Source organism: Scyliorhinus canicula, chromosome 15 (assembly GCF_902713615.1).
Source record: "Scyliorhinus canicula chromosome 15, sScyCan1.1, whole genome shotgun sequence".
Lineage (NCBI taxonomy): Eukaryota > Metazoa > Chordata > Chondrichthyes > Carcharhiniformes > Scyliorhinidae > Scyliorhinus > Scyliorhinus canicula.
In genome coordinates this window covers 20,380,655-20,405,346 of record NC_052160.1, presented here as the reverse complement: position 1 = coordinate 20,405,346, position 24,692 = coordinate 20,380,655, and the positions used below count along the sequence as shown (strand labels likewise).

At 43.2% G+C, this 24,692-nt stretch overlaps 1 protein-coding gene across 6 annotated transcripts in view; it reads left to right on the top strand.

Annotated features, from left to right (window-relative positions):
• tsc2 (TSC complex subunit 2) overlaps positions 1–24,692 on the top strand; it is a 97,079-nt gene that overhangs the window by 28,319 nt on the left and 44,068 nt on the right. For all 6 annotated transcript variants that reach the window (XM_038821078.1, XM_038821082.1, XM_038821081.1 and 3 more), the window contains exons 12-25: positions 982–1,119; positions 1,872–1,975; positions 2,334–2,415; positions 2,923–3,078; positions 3,827–3,946; positions 8,082–8,204; positions 9,220–9,326; positions 10,496–10,646; positions 14,524–14,646; positions 16,776–16,910; positions 17,464–17,653; positions 21,739–21,832; positions 22,127–22,229; positions 23,872–23,969. In XM_038821078.1, coding sequence (XP_038677006.1) covers positions 982–1,119; positions 1,872–1,975; positions 2,334–2,415; positions 2,923–3,078; positions 3,827–3,946; positions 8,082–8,204; positions 9,220–9,326; positions 10,496–10,646; positions 14,524–14,646; positions 16,776–16,910; positions 17,464–17,653; positions 21,739–21,832; positions 22,127–22,229; positions 23,872–23,969 — 1,724 coding nt within the window. The remainder of the gene's footprint in view (positions 1–981; positions 1,120–1,871; positions 1,976–2,333; positions 2,416–2,922; positions 3,079–3,826; positions 3,947–8,081; positions 8,205–9,219; positions 9,327–10,495; positions 10,647–14,523; positions 14,647–16,775; positions 16,911–17,463; positions 17,654–21,738; positions 21,833–22,126; positions 22,230–23,871; positions 23,970–24,692) is intronic.

Sequence of the window (24,692 nt, the reverse complement as noted above, 5' to 3'; positions counted from 1 at the left end):
TATCAACCAGTGAGATGTAATGAAATTCTGAAAACTCTGACGTGCCAAAGGGAACATCGGATTTGAAGTATTTCTTTACACTGAGGTTGTGATTAATTCATTTAAAATATCACTGCACAGAAAGAGGCTATTTTGCCAATCGTGTCTGTACCAAGATTTTCAAAGAACTGTCAACAATTCCTACACTCTTCATAACCCTGCACTTTTTTCCTTTTCCAGTTTCATTTAATTGAGAAAGTCACTATTGAATCTGTTTCTACTGCCCTTTCAAGCCATGTATTCCAGATCACAATTTATTGTGTTTTTTAATTCCCCTAATCTCCGTTTACTTTTTTTTTGACAACCCTTGTATAGTGGAAGCCGTCGAACCTGAGCTATAATTTCTTTAGGGATAGGCACTGAGTGCAGTGGTTATATTACTGGACCATTAATCAGCGAAAGCAAGTTCAAATACCACCCTGGCAGCTTGACAATTTGGAATTCAGTTCAAAAGGAAAAATATAGAAATAAAAAGCTTTCATAATTTAAGAAAACTGACCACGTAACTGCCAGATTAGTGTAAGAAGCCATTAATGTTCATTCATCTCTCGCCCAGAAGAAACTGTCTATCCTTGTGCAGTCTGGCCTGTATGTGACTCCAGTCCCATAACAACGTGATTGACTCTTGGCAGCCCCCTGAGGTGGCTTAGCAAGGCCCACCATCTCCAGGAAACTAGGAATGGACACACAGGGTTTTGGGAGTTGATCAGTATTTAAAAGAAAAAGAATCTTTCCTAGGTTTAATTTGAGAGATGTACTCGCTATTGACAGTGAATCCGGATCCTTGTGTGAAAAGCTTATCGAGCTTCCAAAAGCCTTGATATGGATACTCCATTTTGCAATCAATTCAAGTAACTTGCCTGCAAGTCTCGTATCTTGATGTTGTGGTTGGATTTTCCCTGAACGTACTAATCACCCTTGCTTGTCCTAATTGTATTTTAGACACTGGGTAGTCAAGAGCTGACAATTATTGTACATGAACTGCTAACCACTATAGAGGAATTGTATGAACAGAATGATTATCATGGTCCTCAGGAACGATTATTCACCCTGATTGAAAAGTGTTCCGATAAGAGACCGGTAAGATTTGAAACTTGTTTTAATCTTTAATGATTAAATTACAGCTCATCAAAGTGACCAATGTTAAAGCTTAAAAATTCCAGATTGATATTGATCAGTTGCAAATTAAGTACAGTCCGAGCACAGAAATTAAAATGGGGGCAAGAAACTGCCCCAATTCCATAAGATTATGGGCAGTCTTTGTCTTCATAACCAATGCATCCATAGTCTCTGCAGTCACCTATTTTTGAACCCTAGGAGGTGAGCATCCGCTCCAGGGCAAATGTCAGCCTTTAGTCCCATTTAGATGCTTTGGTCCTTTTCCTGTACTGATATTAATTTCTTTAAGTTCCTCCTTATTAGCCCCCTAGTTTACTCACTAATTTTGGTATACTTTTGGTGTCTTCTCCTGTGAAGCCAGGTACAAAATATTTATTTAAGGTCTCTTCCATTTCCTTAACCTGCATTATAATTTCCCCTCTCTCGGCCTCTCGGGATCATTTCCCACTATGTTATTGTAGGAGTAAAGATGCACTTTGTAGGTTTCTGAAACAGAAGCACAAACCAAGTTTGAAAAGTCATTGTCTAGGTTCCAAGTTTCAGTTGCCTGCTGATGAATGGCCGAATGACATATTGCTCTCAATTGTTTCAATCGTGCAAGGTCAGGGATTGAACATAGTTGGTACCAGAACCAAATACTTATTTTTCTTGTGATGAAGAATAGATACTGGCATATGTTAACGTTTTGTATATTTTTGGCTCACATGTTTAAGGAGATCTCTGTCCTTACGCTGGTGTCTTACCGAGCTCAGTCTATTCACCCTGCGAAGCACTGCTGGATTCAGAATCTGCAAAAACTAATGGAGAAGTTCTTTAGGTAAGAAGCTACATCTATGAACTCAGCTAACATGCCCAGTATTTATCATATAATAGTTTTTGTGGGACTGTTTTAACTTAATTGAGGTTAATTAGGGAAATGCTGAAAATGTATGGTATCGAAAATAGACTAGCTGATCCTGAGAATTCAACCCTTCGCTATTGTAATACATCTTGAGTGATGTCCCACTGTTCTGTATTGCTGTGTGGTTAACTTCTGTTTATGTTTCGTTTCTCCTTTGCATTTCTGTGATGTATCATATTTGTTGCATTAATTCAAGTACATGTTTTAGTGTGATAGCTGCAGCTGTTTTTTGTGTGAAATGCTTACTTGGCCCAATGTCATCCTGTGCCTGCAGGAATGAGAATCGTAGCACCATCCGCAAGAAAACGCTTGATGTCTTGTCATTTGTTTTGAGCATCAATCGACAGTTGTATGAAGTAAGTGCAAAGCCTGGAGGGTAAATATTAGATCAAACCAGTTTTGTATGGCAGTGTTTTAAGGCCACGTGCTAAATAATGGTAAAGTACAGGTCAGTACTGCTGAACTTTGCATTTAAAATCCAAATTTTGTGGGGATGTATTGCCACGGGAAACTCAAGTGGTGAACAAGTACTTCCCTGCAAGTGGGTTGAGAATTTCAAAACAATCCAGACTGTACATTGCTACCTCCCCTTGCAGTGGTGGAGCCCTGGAATGGGTTGTCCCCTTGCCCAAAGATCACTGAAAAGTTTTCCAATAAAGTGCCTGAATTACTTTGATAAGCTATAGTGTCATTTAAATTGGAGAAAGGGGAACTTTGAGCTACAAATGTCTGATAAATTGAGTTTAAATTTGGATATTTTCTGGAAAAACGTTTGTAATTAAAGAAAATTGCTGAAAGTGTACAGAGTTTCTTGTGGGTTGCTTGATAATTCAAGGCAAGTACTGTCCCCTTTTTTTATGCAGGAGGAGCTGATTGAAGCTATAGTGATCCCCCAGCTAGGGCACATTGCAGATGATAAAGATCATATGGTTCGAAGATTGGCCTCACAGCTACTGGTGGACTTAGCAGAAGACTGCAATACCCCTCAATTTAATAATCTCTTGGACATTATAGAAAAGGTATTGGTACTGTAGGTAGAATTAATACAAAATAAAGATTGTGGACGCGATTCAGCCATGCCGGGCAGAATGGGTGAATCCTGGGAGAGCCCCAAACTGGGGTCTGGGTCGATCGCTGGATGTGATCCAGATAATACGGCTCATTTAAATATCCGGGCAACTGATAGTCAATAGCTTGGCCTGCGAGGCCTCAAACGGGCGCCGTGTAGCACTGGTTTTCACAAATGTGGTGATGGAGAGTCATGCAGGCCATTGGGGCCAGGGCAGGGTAATACGCTGGCACCAGGGTGCCTGGGGAACTGCAAGGTTGGCAGTGACAGATTGGCACTGCCAGGGGTTGAGGCCTGCATCAATGTAGTGAGATTCGTTTTATTAATGAATCCCCATTTAGTTTTAAGTTTGTGATTGGGTGTGTAAAGGATATTGAGCTGTGCACCCCCTGCCATTGCTTTGAAATTTAAGAAAATTGTTTCCAAAGCAAAATCGTGCACTAAATGGTCGCATGGTGCAGGCCTGCCATATGGTGATCGACTCAATTGTCGTGTGCATTACGAGAATTTGTGTCTATTGAAATTGCACCTCACGTTGGCGCATTAGCTTTGATCAGTTGTATTGAAACCAAATAATCAAGCGTTGGTCGATAAACCTGGGGACAAATTGAAACCTCTTAGGGTTTTAAAATTTGTTTTTAATGTACAAGTTTGTGTGTCTCTATGTAGTAAAATGCGTCTGCCTTTTTTTAAAAAAGGTTGTGAATCGGCCGCTGATTGATCCACCAGTTGTGGAAGCTGTGGAGAGTGATTTTTTATATGAATCTCCGCTGGAGGATGTGAAGACGGCTGTCTTGGGCCTATTGGAGATTCTGCAGGTTATAAACATCAATCTTCTGCGAGGTTATATTGAGCTTGTCCTTTCGAAATGTGCAGTTTTGTCACCTGCCATCTTCAGAGTTAAGTTAATGGACCAATCTCTCCCATAGATCCCCATTTTAAAATGGCAGTGTTCCCTCGGTGACTGCTCACCAATAAAGTAGGAATCTGATGGGTAACAATTTCACTTCAGTGCTCCAGGCAAAGTCAGCATGCATCGCAAGATTTGCACATTGTCATCCCGGGTTCTGCAATTTCTTGAGCAGAATTTGTGCCTTCGTTTATATGCCTAACATTTCTGATGTCCTAATTAAGCTTCACCACGATGTTTCACTTCATTTAACTTTCTAACTTAGGACAATTTAAGCTTTGAATGTTTGCTTTCAACTAGATCTGAAATGTATCGTATCAAGGAATGCTGTCAGGCCTTCGACAACCAGCAGATGGCACCTCCAGCATGCCTTATGAGCGCCTCATTACAAAGTTAATTGGTTTTCCCATTTCTGTACGCTCTTAAACTCTGATTATATATTCAATGGTAGTGCAGCAAATATCTTTGTTTTCGGTAGGGTGAACAATACATTTTCTTTACATTGAACTCTGAGAGAAGTTCGAAACACTGGCCATGCCACTTTAGGAGCATAACTGTATTCAGCCCCTCGAGCCTTCTCCGCCATCCAGTTAGATTCATGGCTGACCATCCACTTCAGTGCCTTTTTCCCCACACCCCTTTATGTCATTGATATTTTGAAATCTGTCAGTCTCTATTTTAAACAAACTCAATGTCTGAGCTTCCACTGGCCCCTGTGGGAGAGAATCCAAAGATTCATAACCCTCTGAATAAAACCATTTCTCCTCATAGGATCTCTCCAGTGCAAAAAAAAGGTCATTTGACCCATCAAGTCTGCACCAGCCCTCTGAAAGAACACCCTATCTAGGCCCACATCCCTGTCCTATCCCCCTTAACTCTGTAACCCCACCTAACCTGCACATCTTTTAGACTGTGGCAGGAAACCGGAGCACCCGGTGGAAACCCACAAGGACACTGGGCGAACGTGCAAACTCCACACACCCGAGGCTGGAATTGAACCCAGGTCCCTGGCGCCGTGAGGCGGTAGTGCTCACTGCCGTGCCGCCCCAGTGCTAAGTCTCAATGGATTCCCCCTGATTTTGAAATTGTGTCCTGGTTCTAGACTCCCCAACCAGTGGAAACATCTTACCTGCACCTACCCTATTAAGTGTTTTGTAGGTTTCAATAAGCTTAAGAGAACAGAGGCATAGTTTCCCCAATCTCTCTCCATAGAACAGTGCTGGTAACAAACTTGGTGAACCTTCGCTGCACTCATTTGACAATGATTTCCTTCCTGGGAAAGGGGATTAAAACTGCATACAGTACTCCGGCAAGTGTGGTCTTACTAAAGTTCTTACTAAAGTCTTATTAAAGGGGCTTTTCACAGTAACTTCATTGAAGCCTACTCGTGACAATAAGCAATTTTCATTCATTTCATTTCATTTCATTCTATACAATTTAAGGAAGACTTTGCTACTCCTGTATTCACATTCCCTTGTGATGAAGGCTAACATACCATTTTCCCTTCTAATTGCTTGCTGCACCAGTGTGTTAGCTTTCAATGACTTATTGACAAGAACACCTCGGTCCTATTGTGCATCTACAATTTCTAATCTCACTTGAGAGTGACCGGTTTATTTCTACTCTGTTTTCTGCCTGGTAAACAATTCTCGATCCATACCAATATATTACCTCCTGCCCGATAACACCAAACAGGTCCATCGAACATTATTTCCCATTCATAAATCCATGTTGACTCTCCCCAATCAGATTATTATTATCCAAGTGTCCATTTATCACATCCTTTGTAACATTTTCCCTACTGTTGATGTGATGCTAGTGGTTCCCTGTTTTCTCCCTCTCTCCCCTAAGTAGTGAGGTGTCTTACTACCTTCTAATCTTCAGGAACTGTTCTAGAGTATATAGAATTTTGGGAAGATAATCACCAATTGATCCACCATCTCCGCAGCTACTTCTTTCGACAGCTCTGCGGAATGTAGAATATCAGGCCCCGGGCATTTATCAACTTTCAGTCCTATTAATTTCTCCAATACGTATGTTTAAAAATCCCGTATAGATGTCAAAGCGTCATCCAGACTTGAAAACATTAGCTCCGTTCTCTCGCTCCACAGAGGCTGTCAGACCTGCTGAGATTGTCCACCATTTTCTGTTTCCGTTTCAGATTCATGCACCCACAGTGATTTTGCTTTAATTTCACAAAAACCTGCTCCATTTACAAGAAATGGGCATTGGAATCCTCATTTGCGCAAGTTATTCAGCAAAGCAGCTTCCTGTAGCTGGGAAACGGATGCTCATTTAAAATATCCCCATTCCACCGCCCTGCCCTTTCTGCACTCCAGAATCGCAAGTGTGGACGAGACGCAGAGAATTGGGTGGGCTAATCATAAGTAGTGTTGTGCTGAGACAGAATATGAACTTCATGCTAAATATTTTCAGCAGCAGACCCATCTTTAATGCAACATGGAGCAAATTCTGGTAGTTTTCTATTGTATTCCGCAGACCGTGCAATTCCAATGATTTGCTTTAGGTGGGGTCAAGTTGGAGGGAGTAGGTAATGGAGCTGATGAGCTGTAGCGTTCTTAAAGCGTGATTGTTTATTGTTTTCAAATGTCATTATTAGGTTGGATTTATTATGGGAGGGTCGGTGCGAGGAGTTGCATTTTAGGGCTTATCAAAGAAGAAATGTAGTGGGGATTTGAACAATTTTCATATGCATATATTGAAAGCTGTAGATGATCACACCAGTGTTTCTGAATTCCTATTTCTTTAACACGTTATTTTTTTTCATTCCCCATAATTGCAAGTAAAAAGTGCTGGTTCTAGTGACGAGCTCAAGGTCTCTTCCCAGTGTATCTTTGCAGCTAGCAAAGGGAGGACATGTTCATCGCATCAGTCCGGTCTGGATTCAGACTCTCATCCCTAAATTGGGTGAATAATGTGCTGAGCAACTAGGTTTCAGTTTACTCCTCCAGAGTTTTCTATGTGTTGGGCCACAAAAGCTTTCAGGCACAGGCATTCCAGTAGAATCAGAATAACATAGAAATTCTACAGTGGCTCAGTGGGTTAGCCCTGTTGCCTCACGGCGCTGAGGTCCCAGGTTCGATCCCGGCTCTGGGTCACTGTCCGTGTGGAGTTTGCGCATTCTCCCCGTGTTTGTGTGGGTTTCGCCCCCCCAACCCAAAGATGTGTAGGGTAGGTGAATTGGCCACTCTAAATTGCCCCTTAATTGGAAAAAATGAATTGAGTACACTCAATTTATGGGCAGCACGGTAGCATTGTGGATAGCACAATCGCTTCACAGCTCCAGGGTCCCAGGTTCGATTCCGGCTTGGGTCACTGTCTGTGCGGAGTCTGCACGTCCTCCCCGTGTGTGCGTGGGTTTCCTCCAGGTGCTCCGGTTTCCTCCCACAGTCCAAAGATGTGCAGGTTAGGTGGATTGGCCGTGATAAATTGCCCTTAGTGTCCAAAATTGCCCTTAGTGTTGGGTGGGGTTACTGGGTTATGGGGATAGGGTGGAGGTGTTGACCTTGGGTAGGGTGTTCTTTCCAAGAGCCGGTGCAGACTCGATGGGCCGAATGGCCGCCTTCTGCACTGTAAATTCTATGAACATATGTAACTGCCTAGCCCCTTAGGACAAAGAAAGAACTTGCTTTTATCTGATGCCTTTCATGACTTTTGAACATCCCAAAATATTTAATAACCAATGAAGCATTTTAGAAGTGTGGTAGTCACTGTTGTAATGGAGGAGACATGGCAGCCATTTTGTACCCCAAAGTCTCTCAAAAAAACAATTTGACAAATGGCCCTACATCTGTTTCGGTTGTTGGCTGGGTGATAAATATTAGTCAGGACACTAGGGAAAATGCCCCCATGCCTCTTCCAACAGTGGGAAAAATTACTTCTCCCCGGCAGGGCAAGCATTGAACATCTCATCTGATAGATGGGACCTTTGACAATGCAGCACTCTTGCAGTATAGTACGTCTACCGTTTACATTAGTTTCGCCAGTTCATACTGAAAGTGTTAACACATCTTTCTTTTCAGACCAAATTATACAGTTTACCTGCCAGTCACGCAAGTCGGGCATATGAACTTCTGATAAGTCATATACAGTCGCACTACCAGCAAATGTACACATCTTCCATCGCAAGCAGTATACGCCTAAAGGTAGGTGAAATCTCACTATTTTAGAGCCAACTTGCAGTTCCAACTATAACCCATTTTATACTCGAGTTTACATGTTGGTTAAAAATACAAAATATCTTTGTATTGAGTTTCTGACTAAAATCCATCAATTATTTTAAAAGGAAAGCCCTGCCTTCAAACTTACTTTGTTATGAAAACCTGCTTAGTGTTTCAGTAAAGTGTGGCATTCCAAGAACTCGTGGCTATCATATTACGGTGGTAAAAGACTAAAATGCCTACAGCATCAACCTCCATTTGTATAGGGCCGTTTGACATGTAGTATCAGAGGAGTTCACAGGAGCGTTATTGGACAGAATTTAGCAAGCCGTTTGATTCAGTGGAAGCATCTGCGTCAGAGCATTTTCTGAAGAGAACTGACACTGTAAACATAGCTGAGTGTAATCTGAGTTACATATAACTGATTCCAATTTAATCCTGTCTTTCAGCTCATGACCATACATAGTATACTGAACTTGGCATTATTGGCCATTGTACTTTGTGTTCAGTTCTACAAGTGGCTAGTATAATTGGCTCATTGCTCTGTAGAGTTTGCTTCCAACTTGGAGTCTTCTCTCTCCTCTCATTGTCAACATGATAAGATCATGCCACTCGCATGGAGCACAGTGACAATGTAATTCACAACTTTTTAAAAGCAGTGATATGCCTGTCATTTTAGATTAAAGTCCTGAATTTGAATATCTTAAAGCAAATACATTTTGTGAGCTGTAATTCATTTTTTTTAATAGACCAAAACTGCTTGGGTTAGAGATCTGAAATTGGGGTTGTTAAGCAATGCACATTCAGAAATGTGCTCACATTCTGACTATTGCTTTGCATCCAGTAAGTACACAATGTTTTTGGAAGAAAGTTGAATAATTCAATCAAAATCTAGATCATCCACCATTTTTCAATGTCATAGAAAAGCCAACAGCAGGTTATGAATGAATGTAATAGAGCAGTGATTGTCATGGTAACGAGCACACAACTGTTTTCGCAGGTATTCAATTTTTTTCTGCATCTTCGAGTTGACTCTCTCTTCCGCATTGGAGTGCCAAATAAGGAGAGGATTGTGCGATTCAGCCCATATTGTCTCTGCGGAAGCAGGTAGACAATCTTTGCTTTCTGTTTCCACCCTTTGGAATTTGTAGCTCTGACATCTGCACATTGGGCTGGAATTTATATATCTCCTTTGGGCGTGTTCTCGACGAGGGGGGTGGGGCCGCACGTAACATGTGTTGACCTAACCCCGAGCTGACCCCCATATTTACACTAGATGGGCCCACCATATGTAAGCACATAATTAAAGGTTAATTTGGCATGTTAACAAGCCTAATAACCTGAATAATATGATAGGCATGGCAAATTACGGTTGGCATGGGCAGGCCATTATTTTTAAGGCCTAGACAAAAAAGGGAGGCACCCCGATTTAAGAAATTCCCTGCGCTCATCAGGGGGAACCTCTCAAGATGTCAACCCCCCCTTCCCCTTTCAAAGCCCAGCCCCCCTCCCTGGGCTCTGATCCTTTCCTACTCTTAAAACCCCTGATTTACCTTTTACCTTTCTGGGGCAGCCATCATCATCCTCAATTTCCTCCCTGCTTTTCTGGCAGTGCTCGCTACTGAGCTATGGCGGGAAGGGGGAGGTGTGGAAGACCCATGATGTACCACTGGAGCCCGCCTGTAGCGTGTTTACAGAGGTAGGGTGAGCTGGTTACAGTCGTGTAGGCTATTGGCCGAACCCCCCCCCCCCCCACCCTCCCCAAACCTGACTTCAAAATACAGCCCATAGGATCAGGAATAAACCATTCAGCCCTCGAGCCTGTCGCACAATTCTGTTAGATTGTGCTTGATTTCTACCTCAACGCCTTGTACTAGGGCTTTGCTCCATGTCCTGGACACTTCTATCGGTCTTGGGTCTTGAAAGTTTCAACTGATCCAGCATCCACAACCTTCGAGGAGAAGAAAGTTCCAGATTCTGTTGGCAGTTCCAGGTTACGTGACATTAGGCGCGAACATTTCACTGAATTAATCGGCACTCGATTTCACGTTTTGCGCTTTAGCTACTTGAATTTGGCTCTTAAGACATGAAATGAAAGCTGACACTGATGTAACTTTCTAGTTATATTAAGTTAATGCCTTCAAATATGTGTAATTGGCAAGGGTCCGGAGTGCACATTGCCACGGCCACTTGACATGCTCAGGCATTCTTCCAGCGTGTAGGAACAATACTTAATTTCAAAATTCCGACATTCCCTGTGTTCAATTTTGTCGTAGTGAGTCTGAGAAGAGAAGTTCTGAGAAGAAAGGACAAGGTACAGTTTCTCCGCCAGCGGGGAGTCCTGCAGCAGCTCAGAGTACAACCATTCGCATGGGTTATTTACCTTTCTCCCTGGCCTTCGCTGCACTTCTCCAGTGTCTCGAACATGTAAGTAAAAAGATGACATACCATAACACGAATATGAGAAATGAAAAAGTACCTTTTTTATCCTCCATCAGGCTTGTTCCTTCTACAGATCAAAGCCCCTAGCTAATTTTTGCAGAGTTTGCCAAAACACCTCTCGCTTTCTCCTCCTGTTTCACTCTTCCAAATGATACGTTGCGTGAAATCTATCTCGTGTTTGTTCATCTCAATGCTTTCAATCCATGTTGCACCATTTCCATACTGCTTGCAACTGTTGTCTGCCACAGAACATAAGAACTAGGAGCAGGAGTAAGCCATCTGGCCCCTCGAGCCAGCTCCGCCATTCAATAAGATCATGGCTGATCTTTTGTGGACTCAGCTCCACTTTCCGGCCCGAACACCATAACCCTTAATCCCTTTATTCTTCAAAAAACTATCTATCTTTACCGTAAAAACATTTAATGAAGGAGCCTCAACTGCTTCACTGGGCAAGGAATTCCATAGATTTACAACCCTTTGGGTGAAGAAGTTCCTCCTAAACTCAGTCCTAAATCTACTTCCCCTTATTTTGAGGCTATGTCCCCTAGTTCTGCTTTCACCCGCCAATGGAAACAACCTGCCCGCATCTACCCTATCTATTCCCTTCATAATTTTACATGTTTCTATAAGATCCCCACTCATCCTTCTAAATTCCAACGAGTGCAGTCCCAGTCTACTCAACCTCTCCTCGTAATCCAACCCCTTCAGCTCTGGGATTAACCTAGTGAATCTCCTCTGCACACCCTCCAGTGCCAGTAGGTCCTTTGTCAAGTAAGGAGACCAAAACTGAACACAATACTCCAGGTGTGGCCTCACTAACACCTTATACAATTGCAGCATAACCTCCCTAGTCTTAAACTCCATCCCTCTAGCAATGAAGGACAAAATTCCATTTGCCTTCTTAATCACCTGTTGCACCTGTAAACCAACTTTCTGTGACTCATGCACTAGCACACCCAGGTCTCTCTGCACAGCAGCATGCTTTAATATTTTATCGTTTAAATAATAATCCCTTTTGCTGTTATTCCTGCCAAAATGGATAACTTCACATTTGTCAACATTGTATTCCATCTGCCAGACCCTAGCCCATTCACTTAACCTATCCAAATCCCTCTGCAGACTTCCAATATCCTCTGCACTTTTCGCTTTACCACTCATCTTAGTGTCATCTGCAAACTTGGATACATTGCCCTTGGTCCCCAACTCCAAATCATCTATGTAAATTGTGAACAATTGTGAGCCCAACACGGATCCCTGAGGGACACCACTAGCTACTGATTGCCAACCAGAGAAACACCCATTAATCCCCACTCTTTGCTTTCTATTAATTAACCAATCCTCTATCTATGCTACTACTTTACCCTTAATGCCATGCATCTTTATCTTATGCAGCAACCTTTTGTGTGGCACCGTGTCAAAGGCTTTATGTTTATATTTGGATTGGTAAATATTAGAAATAAGGTATAGTTTTAAGTCGGATTGATTTAATGTTTCTGTGCCTGGAAGGACAAAGCCTATAGTTAGATTGATACTGGACACAGGCGTTTGTTTATGTCTGGGGTTTGGTTTCAATTCCAACTGTGATTCTGTTGTGCTTACACAGGGTTACGGCATGTTAAATAAATAAAAGGCAAAAGCATATTGCCGTTGCTCAAACTCGAGGCCCTTGGAAGGTAGAAAACCTTTTGAAGTTTTAGCGGGATATATTGCAGTTGGACTGAACATCGGGAAGTGAACATCTCTCAATCATGCCAGGAGAAACTGGCCAGGACAGAGGAGTTGCAATGTTACAGGCTTCCTAAGGAACAATGTGCAGCCCAGATAACCAGGGAATTGGCGCAGAAAGAATGTCTTAATATGAGTGGAGTTAAGAGAACAGTGTCCACGGTATTGTTCAGAAGAATTGAAGGAAGAGTAAACAAAGGGTTCTTAGTTAAAGAGGCAATTGCAGTAACCAGATTTAAAGTGGGACAGCAGACTTTAACGATAAATCAAACATTTGATGCCATTTTAATACAGGTTGAGAGTTGAAGTAATTCTGCACAGTTTGTAGACAGTCAAGACAAATAAATCCTAAGGGGGGTGGCGTAAAGTCACGGATTGAATTCGCTGTTCACAGTGGAGTGGGTGGCAAGGTGGCACAGTGGTTAGCACTGTTGCATCACAGTGCCAGTGACCCGAGTTCAATTCTGACCTTGGGTCACTGTGTGTGTGGAGTTTGCATGTTCTCCCCGTGTCTGCATTGGTGTCCTCTGGGTGCTGCGGTTTCCTCCCACAGTCCAAAGATGTGCAGGTTAGACCACGTTAAATTGTCCATGTTAAATTGCCCCTCAGTGTCCAGAGATGTGCAGGTTAGATTATAGGGTTACAGGGATTGGGGAGGGTAGAAGGGGGGAGTCTAAATGTGTAGGTCATTCAAATATCGTGATGGCAAACGTGATGGGCCGAATGGCCTCCTTATGCACGGTAGCTTTGTTTAAAAATGTCATTTGGAAAACCTGGACTGGATTTTGGACTGCAAATTGCTAAGAAAAAGCATTCTAATGAGAGAACATTTTAAAGTGTGTTTTTAGGATTGGACTTTGGAAACTCTCATGTGAAAAAGGTGCTTCACCGGAGCATCTTATGACACCAAACCATATACGGAGATATTAGGTCAGATCACCAAAAGCTTGACCGGTTTAGGTTTTTAGAAATGTCTTTAAGGAGGAAAGTGGGATAGAAAAGAGAAGAGGTTTAGGGAGGATATTCCAGAACTTGGGGTCTAGGCAACTGAAGGCATTGCCACCAATAGTGTAGCAATTAAAATCGGGATACTCGAATTAGATGAGGGCAAATATCGAGAGCCGTGGGGCTGGGGGAGATCACAGATATAGGGAGGGGGTGAGGCCATGGGGGAATTTGAAAACAAGGATGAAAATGTTAAAGTTGAAAAGCTGCTTGACCAGGAGCCATGTAGGTCAGTGAGCAATGGGGTGATAGGGCAGCGGGACTTACTGCGAGTTTAAATTACAGGCAGCAGTGTTTGGATTACCTGAGGTTTACAAAGGATCGAATGAGGAAGAGCAGTCAAAGTGAATTGGAATAGTAGAGCCTACAGATAATAAACCATGAGTGAGGGTTTCAGCAGTGAATGAGCTGAGATGGGCAAAGTCGGGCAATGTTATGGAGGTGGAGATAGTCAGCCTTCGTGATGGGGGCGAACATGAAATTGCAAGCTCACCTCGTGATTAAATGTGACACCAAGGTTCTGAGCAAATTGACATAATCTCATTAATCTCGTACTGTTGTCAGGAAGAGGGACGGAGTCAGTGGCGGGGAAACGGAGTTTGGAACAATGTCATCAGTCTTCTCAACATTTAATTGGAGATTTAATGAACCTGGTGTTGCTATGACTGTCTTGGCTTTTTGAAAGAAACATCTAATAGCTTACCACTCTCTTTCTCCAAAGCCCTGAATTTGTCCCCTGCTAATATCTATCCAGTTCTCAATTGCAAGTTACCATTGAATACACTTCCATTGTTCATTGGTTGTCCCAGCGTTTTTTAACCTTTTTCCTCATCTTCCTGCTGATTCCTATGTCAGTTACCCTAACCCTGCGTTCCTCGGTCAGTGACCTCTCCCGTCAATGGAAACTGTTTCTCTTCATCCACCCTATCAAGATCCTTCAGAATTTTGAACAACTTTAAAAAAAAAAATAACAGTTCCGTTGCTCAGTTATATTTTAATTGAACTTTACTGGAATCTTGTTGAGAGTGCTGGAAAAACCATCAAATGCTTGGGATGGTTGAATATCTTTGTTACAATCGCAATTTGATGTTGATTTCTATTCACCTTTTCCTTCTTTTTTGTGTTATAAAAGGAGACGGACTGGAAGGTGCTGAAACTTGTTTTGGATAAACTATCTGAATTGCTCAAGTATAAGGGGCTGATTCTGACCTCTCCATGCAGCATCGACCAACTTTGCACTGCCCTCTGTACCATGGTAAGGTAAAAATAATTCATCTGTGATGCACCCTTTTTTGTAATATAATAATAATCTTTATTGTCACAAGTAGGCTTACAATGCAATGCAGTTCCTGTGAAAAGCCTCCAGTCGCCACATTCGGGTACACTGAGGGAGAATTCAGAATGTCCAAATTACCTACCAGCGCGTCTTTCGGGACTTGCGGGAGGAAACCAAGCACATGGAGGAAACCCACGCAGACACAGGGAGACAGTGACCCAAGCCGGGAATCAAACCTGGGACCCTGATGCTGTGAAGCAACAGTGCTAACCAATGTGCTGCCATGTCGCCCCTAATTTTTATATCTTTCCTATGGAATCATGCTCAGGTTGGGGGTTCCACTGGAGCAGGCAGCCCTCCCATATCTTCCCAAATGTTGTTGCTTTTATGGGTTAGATAGCAACAGCAAGTAGCTGTTCGCCCATGGGTTGGGGGGAGGGGGGCTGTCAAAGAGCCTATTAAAGCCAAACCTGTTTCTGCCTCCAATCAATATCGGAATTTGTTAACTGGGGGCCATTGATTTGTGATTAGAAGCTGGAGCTGTGTCTGGCTTTAGTTTTTTCCCAACCTTCCCAGAAGTTTGCTGAAAGCATTTGTAACACAGCATCAGCTGATAGCGGCCACCTCAATGCTAGCCTGCAAGATTAGCTTCAGTCCTTTTTGCAGAGTGTAACACTGGATAATGCTGAGCTGTCTGGGGAAATTTACTCCCCATGCTCAATAGATTATAGGAAGCAAATTGTGTAAATTCAACATTAATTAGGAGATTAATCTTGGATTTAGCTCTGAAGATCTAATTTGTTGCTTATTTCAGGTATGAAGGCATTGCTCTCCAATAATTGTAAATGTAATATTAAGCATTCCCATGTTAGGGTTAATCCCATAAAGGAGACAGACTGGAATATGCTGAAACTTGTATTGGATAAATTTGTTGAAGTATAAGGGATTCATTCTGATCTCCACGCAGCATAAACCCATTCTGCTCCGTTCTCTGTACCCATGTAAAAAAGAAAACAAAAATGTGATCAGCTACGCTTTGCCACACTTTGATTTTCTTATGAAAAAGTTTGGTTAGAGTTCCACAGAAGAAGGCAGTACTCATCAGCTGCCCTCTGTTTTGCCCCACAATGTGCTTCAGCCAATCTCAGAGGAACATGTCCAGGGGTCAGGTCGTCTCTCCAACCTTTCTCATATTATACCTCCTGTTATAACTGCTAATGTTTAACGTAGACTGAATCTCCTGGTACAGGCAGCCCTCGGACTTGCGACACAATTGGTTCGCGAAAACCGTGTTGTAAGTCGAAACGTCGTAAGTTGGAACTTCCCATTGGTACAATTGGGGGTGGTTGGTTCCTGAACCAAGGCGCAATACCCTATTTTCACTGAATACTAAAAGGTTTTTGAGATCTAGCTTCAGTATAATTGCTTTACAATACTGTTTTTGCCATGATATAATATTCTCTACACTTTCAAAAACACTTCTATACTATAACTGAGAAGTAATTTGCCCTCCCTGTGGTTGTGAATGGTAGAACAGAAAGGGACATAACATTTGGTAGTGAAATTGGATAGACTGGGGTTGTTTTCCTTAGAGCAGAGGAGACTGAGTGGGGGGAGGGGGGGGGGGGTGTGATTGAGATGTACAAGTTTAGAGCGGTTGTGAGGAAAAACCTATTCACCCACAAGAATGGTGGGAGTCTGGAAATCGCTGACATGGAGGCAGCGACCTTCATAATATTGAAGAAGTATTTAGATGTGCACTTGCGATGCTAAGGCATACAAGGCTCTGGGCCAAGTGCTCGAAAATGGGATTAGAATAGTTAGGTGGTGGGTTTTGACCGGCGCAGATACAAGGGGCTGAAGGGCCTTTTCTATGCTGTAGACCTCTATGAATATAGCCAACAGTTTGCTGGCGTGTCATTGTAAAGTCGAAACAGGGTGTCAATGTATAAACGTTACCGTTTATTGTGGCTCGAACATCGTAAAGCTGAGCATTGTCTGTGTCGGATTAGTGTTGGGGAAGCTGATGTACTTGGTGAAAGAATTACTTGAGCTGGATGCTAATTCTCAGACGGTAGTCATTTCAGACAGCTGCCTTTCCTTTCCAGGTGACGGATCGCCAGCTAGCAGAGAGGTTGAGGAATACACCCGACGGTTTCTCTCGCACTGACGTCCAGTTGGCAGTTGTCCCGGTGCTGACAGTCATCACTTCGTATCATATTTACTTGGATCAGCCTAGACAGGTAAATTAAAATGCAGTTAGAATTCTGGTTCAACATCTTTCTGCACCGAATTTGTTTGGACCAAACAGACCTTTTGGGGGACGGGTACAGAGAACAAAAGGAGGGAATGCAAACAAAGAATGAGATAGGGGCATGATCATAGTGCAGAGAATGGATGGTCAAGCAGGTGAATTGATAAATGGGGCACCCTGTATTGAAATCTGACCATTGAATGTACCAGAATGGAGAAAATATTGTGCATCAATGATTCATCTGTTACTTTGTTTAATTTAATTTAATTTGAGTTTTCCTTTCAAGTGGCGTCATTATTTCCCAAAAAAGTAGCTCAGACTGCTGTGAAACACCTGAGACTATCTAAAGCAGACCCGAAACTTGGAATAGTCCTTGAGGCCACTGCAATCTGATGAAAATTCTGTGCTAACTGTAATGATTCGATGGGATGAGCGTTCAGAAAATTGTGGTTTTCTGACCTATATGAATGTAATTCTGGCTAAGATCTCTGAATAACTGAAATGCATTGTTTTAATATGATCCGTCTTTGTTCTTTGAGCAGCGTGAATTTGTTCATTGCCTTGATACTGGGTTGATCTATCGTTGTGCCAAACAGTGTGTGGTAACACTCACCATGTGTATCATCGAGATGCCAGACATCATGGTCAAACTGCTTCCTGGCATTATTCTCAAACTGACACATATCTCTGCCACACTCACCATGGCTATCCCCATGCTGGAATTTTTATCAAGTAAGATTATTTGGTTACATTCATGGTTCTTCTGTTCTATAACTAGTGATGAGTTGGAGGGTATAATGCAGATATGCTAAACTGCAAAAGCTGCCACTCCCAGCAGTGACAGACAGGTGTCCCCAAGCCTCCTTCCTGAATAGCTGTTCTCTTCTACCTCTGCTTCCTTCCTCCTGTTTAACAACGTCTCAGTTAGAGGACTGATATTGTCCTTATCCTGCTATTTGTGGGGTATGGGGGTAATTGTAAGCTTTATTAGTGTCACAAATAGGCTTACATTAACACTGCAATGAGGTTACTGTGAAAACCCCCTAGTCGCCACCCCGGTGTGTGTTCGGGTACAACGAGGGAGAATTCAGAATGTCCAATTCACCTAACAACACGTCTTTTAGGAGTTGTGGGAGGAAACCGGAGCACCCGGAGGAAACCCACGCAGACACTGGGAGAATGTGCAGACTGCCCACAAACAGTGACCCAAGCCGGGAATGAAACCCGGGTCCCTGGTGCTGTGAAACAACAGTGCTAACCACTATGTTACCGTGCCACTTTGCATGGCTTGTGATTGTGTGTGTGTGGGTGGGGGGGGGCGTGGTGTCAGTGTGGGAGGTGTGTGTGTGGGGGGCTGTGGACACGGCACATAGATTCAGAGCCGATGGACCCATCTCTAGGTCATCTCGGCATAAGGAAGGGGGAGGTTTTGGGTATTCTAAAAGGCATTAAGGTGGACAAGTCCCCAGGACCGGATGGGATCTATCCCAGGTTTCTGAGGGAGCGAGGGACGAAATAGCTGGGGCCTTAACAGATATCTTTGCAGCATCCTTGAGCACGGGTGAGGTCCCGGAGGACTGGAGAATTGCTAATGTTGTCCCTTTGTTTAAGAAGGGTAGCAGGGATAAACCAGGGAATTATAGACCTGTGAGCTTGACGTCAGTGGTAGGCAAACTGTTGGAGAAGATACTGAGGGATAGGATCTATTCACATTTGGAAGAAAATAGACTTATCAGTGATAGGCAGCATGGTTATGTGCAGGGAAGGTCATGTCTTACAAACCTAATAGAATTCTTTGAGGAAGTGACAAAGTTAATTGATGAGGGAAAGGCTGTAGATGTCATATACCTGGACTTCAGTAAAGCATTTGATAAAGTTTCCCATGGCAGGTTGATGGAAAAAGTGAAGTCGTATGGCGTTCAGGGTGTAGTAGCTAGATGGATAAAGAACTGGCTGGGCAACTGGAGACAGAGAGTAGTGGTGGAAGGGAGTGTCTCAAAATAGAGAAACGTGACTAGTGGTGTTCCACAGGGATCCGTGCTCGGACCACTGTTGTTTGTGATATACATAAATGATCTGGACGAAGGTATAAGTGGTCTGATGAGCAAGTTTGCAGATGATACTAAGATTGGTGGAGTTGCAGATAGCGAGGAGGACTGTCAGAGAATACAGCAAAATACAGATAGATTGGAAAGTTGGGCAGAGAAATGGCAGATCGAGCTCAATCCAGGCAAATGCGAGGTGATGCATTTTGGAAGATCTAACTCAAGAGCAGACTATATGGTCAATGGAAGAGTCCTGGGGAAAATTGATGTACAGAGAGATCTGGGAGTTCAGGTCCATTGTACCCTGAAGGTGGCAACGCAGGTCAATAGAGTGGTCAAGAAGGCATACAGCATGCTTGCCTTCATGGGACGGGGTATTAAGTACAAGAGTTGGCAGGTCATGTTACAGTTGTATCGGACTTTGGTTCGGCCACATTTGGAATACTGCGTGCAGTTCTGGTCGCCACATTACCAGAAGGATGTGGATGCTTTAGAGAGGGTGCAGAGGAGGTTCACCAGGATGTTGCCTGGTATGGAGTGTGCTAGCTATGAAGAAAGGTTGAGTAGATTATGACTGTTTTCATTGGAAAGACGGAGGTTGAGGGGAGACCTGATTGAGGTCTAGAAAATTATGAGAGGTATGGACAGGGTGGATAGCAACAAGCTTTTTCCAAGAGTGGGGGTGTTAATTACAAGGGGTCACGATTTCAAGGTGAGAGGGGAAAAGTTTAAGGGAGATGTGCATGGAAAGTTTTTTACGCAGAGGGTGGTGGGTGCCTGAAATGCTTAGCCAGCGGAGGTGGTAGAGGCGGGCACGATAGCATCATTTAAGATGCATCTGGACAGATATATGAACGGGTGGGGAACAGAGAGAAGTAGATCCTTGGAAAATAGGCAACAGGTTTAGATAAAGGATCTGGATCGGCACAGGTTGGGAGGGCTGAAGGGCCTGTTCCTGTGCTGTAAATTTTCTTTGTTCTTTGAACTCTTGCAATCCTTCCGTCCTGCTCCAGGCAACAGGCAGTGCCATTCCACAGTTGTCTGCTGGAAAGGGGACGAACAGCAGAAGTTCTCCTCCTGCAGAATATAGAATATGAAGACTCCATTTAAGATGGAGATGGAGAGAAATTTATTTCCTGACAGTTGTTAATCTTTGGAATTTTCTATCCCAGAGAGCAGTACAGACCAAGTCATTGAATAGGTTCAAGACTAACATAGACATATTTTTCATCTACAAGGGAGACGAGGAGTATGGGCAGGGGAACAGGCAGGAAAGTGGAGTTGAGGCCATGATCAGATCAGCCATGATCTGTTGAAATGGCGGAACAGGCTTGCGGGCCCACATGGTCCACTCCTGCTGTTTCGTATGATCTTATGTTGACTGTTCACTCCCATCTGGCAAACTGGCAGAATTTCTCTCACTGGCTGCAATTAACCTGCAACTTGCTGCTCAGTACAGGCAGTGCGTCAAGATGCCTTGTACCCCTAGGGTGCCTGTTGTGCGGCTTGTTTGATATCACCCCACCAAATCAGAAGTGGGAATGTTTGCGGGAGACTGCACAATGTTCAGCACCATTCATGACTCGGATAATGAGCAGTCCATTTCCAAATGCAGCAAGACCCGAATAATATCCAGGCTGGCAAGTGTTAAGTTACATTCGCGCCACACATGTGCCAGACAATGATCATCTCCTACAAGAGAGGATCTAACCATCGCCCCATGACATTCAATGGCATTACCATTGCTGAATTCCCCATACTCAAACATCCTGGGGGGTTGCCATTGATCAGAAACTGAACTGGACTAGCCATATTTAATACTGTGGCTATCAGGGCAGGTCAAAGGCTAGGAATCCTACGGTGAGTAACTCGCCTCCTGACCCCGAAAGCCTGTCCACCATCTACACGGCACAAGTCAGGAGTGTAATGGAATACTCTCCACTTACCTGGATGAGTGCAGCTCCAACAACACTCAAGAAGCTCAACACCATCCAGGTCAAAGCAGCCAGCGTGATTGCTCCCCCTTCCACAAACATTCAAACCCTCCACCACCGATGAACAGTGGCAGCCTTGTGTACCATCTACAAGATGCACAACAGTAACTCATCAAGATTCCTTCGACATAGGGCAGCACGGTGGCGCAGTGGATTAGCCCTGCTGCCTCACGGCGCTGAGGTCCCAGGTTTGATCCCGGCTCTGGGTCACTGTCCGTGTGGAGTTTGCACGTTCTCCCTGTGTCTGCGTGGGTTTCACCCCCAGAACCCAAAGATGTGCAGGCTAGGTGGATTGGCCACGCTAAATTGCCCCTTAATTGGAAAAAATTAATTGGGTACTCTAAATTTTTAAAAAAAGATTCCTTCGACAGCACCTTCAAAACCCACGACCACTGCCATCTAGAAGGACAAGAGCAGCAGATACCCCGGAACCCCACCACCTGGAGGTTCCCCTCCAAAGTCACTCACCACCCTGACTTGTTAATATATTGCCGTTCCTTTGTTGTCACTGGGGCAACATTCTTGAACTCCCTCCCTAACAGCACTGTGGGTGTACCTACACCTCACAAACTGCAGCGGTTCAAGAGGGCAACTCACCATCACATTCTGAAGGGCAACTAGGGATGGGCAATAAATGCTGTCCTTCACATCCCGAAAAATGAATAAACAAAATTTTTTAAATCCTAAATTCAGTCCGAGTTCTTGTGCCAATATATATTTGTGGTGTCGAATGCAAATCTGTTGTATAAGGAATTTTAAAATCTGCATTCTCTTCCAGCCTTGGTGAGACTTCCTCCTCTATATGCTAACTTTGTGGCGGAACAGTATGTCAGTGTATTTGCTATCTCATTACCTTACACAAACCCTTTCAAGTAAGTGACTTACTTTTCTCAATTTTGTTTAAAGAAGTTGCACTTTTCAGTCTTTTGCAAAAAAAGAAATTTGGCATGTTCTCGGATGTGAATTTTAATTTGGTATCCTATATCATCTATGTAAAACAATTGCAATAGCCACTCCCCAAGTAAACTTGGGTTTAGTTCTTGACATAGTCTCCAGTGGTACCAAGATGGATGTTATATCCCTGTCAAAGAACGCAGCGTAGGAAATTGAAATTTCACACTGCTCGTTCTGTTTAAGAAGCATTGCTTTTATTCTGTCATTCTTAGGTTCAACCAGTATATAGTGTCCCTAGCACACCACGTCATAGCCATGTGGTTCATTCGCTGTCGGCTTGTGTTCCGAAAAGACTTTGTACGGTACATTACAAAAGTAAGAACCTTGTTCCTTTACAAGTTGATCCTTCACTTAGTGTGCCGATAATTTTTGTTTATTCATTCATGGAATGGTGGCGTCGCTGGCAGGGTGTTGATTGTCCATCCCTAATTGCTCTTGAATTGAATGGCTTGCTAGGCAATTTCGGAGGACAGTTGAGAGTCAGTAACATTGCTGTGGGTCTGGGGCCACATGTAGGCCAGATAAGGTAAGGACGGTAGATTTCCTTCTCTGAAGGACATTAGTGAACCAGACGAGTGTTTATGACACTCGACGATGGTTGCATGGGTAGACTAGAATCATAGAATTTACAGTGCAGAGGGAAGCCATTCGGCCCATCAAGTCTGCACTGGCCCCTGTAAAGACCACCCTACTTAAGCCCATACCTCCACCCCGTCCCTGTAACCCAGTAACCCCACCTAATCTTTTTGGACATTAAGGGCAATTTAGCACGGCCAATCCACCTAACCTGCACATCTTTGGACTGTGGGAGGAAACCGGAGCACCCGGAGGAAACCCACGCAGACACGGGGAAAATGTGCGGACTCCGCGCAGCCAGTGACCCAAGCTGGGACCCTGGAGCGGTGAAACAACATTGTTAACCACTGTGCTACCGTGCCCCCCTAAACTTTATATTCCAATTTTATAAATTCACTTTAAATTCCAACAATTGCATTACCCTGGGCTTTTGGTTTATTAGTCTAGTGACGTTACCACTACACCACCATCTCCCCCATTGCCGATTCCGAATTGTACTTGAGAAGGTGGCGGTGATCCAGTTTCTGGAACTGCTGCAGTCCATGTGATGGAGGTAAACCCACCGTGCTGTCAGGAAAAGAGTTCCACGTTTTTGGACCCAACTTTGACACAGTTTGGTAATACATTCATTAGTACATTTAATCGCAGAACGTTAGAAACAACCACTACACGTTATAACTAAATCGCTCTGACCCATGACTTGTTAAGTCGCTATATATTAGTGAAGATATTTCGGGTTGTTTGATTAAGTTAATGTAGACACATGCAAAACCTTACTTATTGCAGATCTGGCCATTATTAAAATAGTTTACGAAAGCAGTTTGGTGTATTCTTAGAATCTTTCTTATTGAATTGGACGTTTTTAAAAGGACACGGGTCTCTTCATTTTGTGCTGTCGATGATGAAGTTTATTTTGGTGGAGGACATTAATTGTAGCTGTCTGTGAAATGCATTGCGGAATTTGCAGATTTTAAACATGAATTATTGTAAAGAGAGAACTTGAATTTGTACAGCACCACTTTATATTTTGAGGACGCCCCAAAATACTTCACCACCAATTAATTTTGAAACGTGAAGTCATTGTTGTTTTGCAGGCAAGCACTGAATAAGGTCCTCCAAACAGGAGTGAAATAAATGAGCAGTTAGTTCTGCTTCCTTTTGATGTTGGTCAGGAAAATGTCTCTGCCAAGCCTTCTGTGCTGCAAACCTGTATTGTTTCATATCCCTGTCCTTTATTCTTTCTAATGTGCCTTTATTGTCTCTTTGTAAACTTCCATGGCTCCACCCTCTCGGTGTGAATGTTCTGATTTATTTTAGAATAAAGGTTTGAACTTAAATTTATCTGATACCTTATTAATGTTTGTTTGTTTTTAATAAATAGGGTCTGAGGTCAAATGCCTTGCTGCCATTTGAGGACACACATGAACCTAGTAGTTTTCGAGCTCGTAGCACAAGCTTGAATGAAAGACCTCTCAAAAGGTAGGCTAATTTCGAGAAATGAGAGCATATATTTGGCATAATGCATGTTTCTGGTAACTGAGACCTAAATGTAAACCATTTGAATTGGTTGAGTTTTGCTGTGTGCACTGTACAGGGTGAAATTTCACAAAGTGCCACTTACTGCTATTTTAATAGAAAAGCTGGTGTTTGGCAAATATTGGCTATATTCCTGATTCGCTATTATTGATCGCTAATATTTTATTTCAACGTCAACTTTGCAAGAGAGCTCGTTAACATGTGGAAATTTATCTCATGACAACCAAATGTATTTAGGTGTCGTTAGAAAGCACTGACATGTTAGAGAATTGAGTACCGTCTCTGTTTTGGTGGTTCCTGGCAAGATCGAGCATTCATTTTCTTCTGTGTAATACAACCAGCCAGGTGTAGGGTCAATAGCAACATTCTACAGATGCTGTAAATCTGAAATAAAGCAGAGAATGCTGGAAATATTCAGCAGGTCAGGCAGCATGTGTGGAGAGAGACCGAGTTAAGGTTTCAGGTTGTGACCTTTCATCAGACCTAGGGTAAGTTGGAGGTGTAATTGGTTTTATGTAGGTTAAATGGGGGAGGGTGGAAAAGAACGAAAGGGAAGGTTGATGATGGGCTGGAAAGTGGGAGGTGCTAAATCAGACAGGGGGCTGCACAGAGTAAGATTGTTCATTTATATTTTTAATGTGGCTCTAAGTACAGCAGGTATGGGCT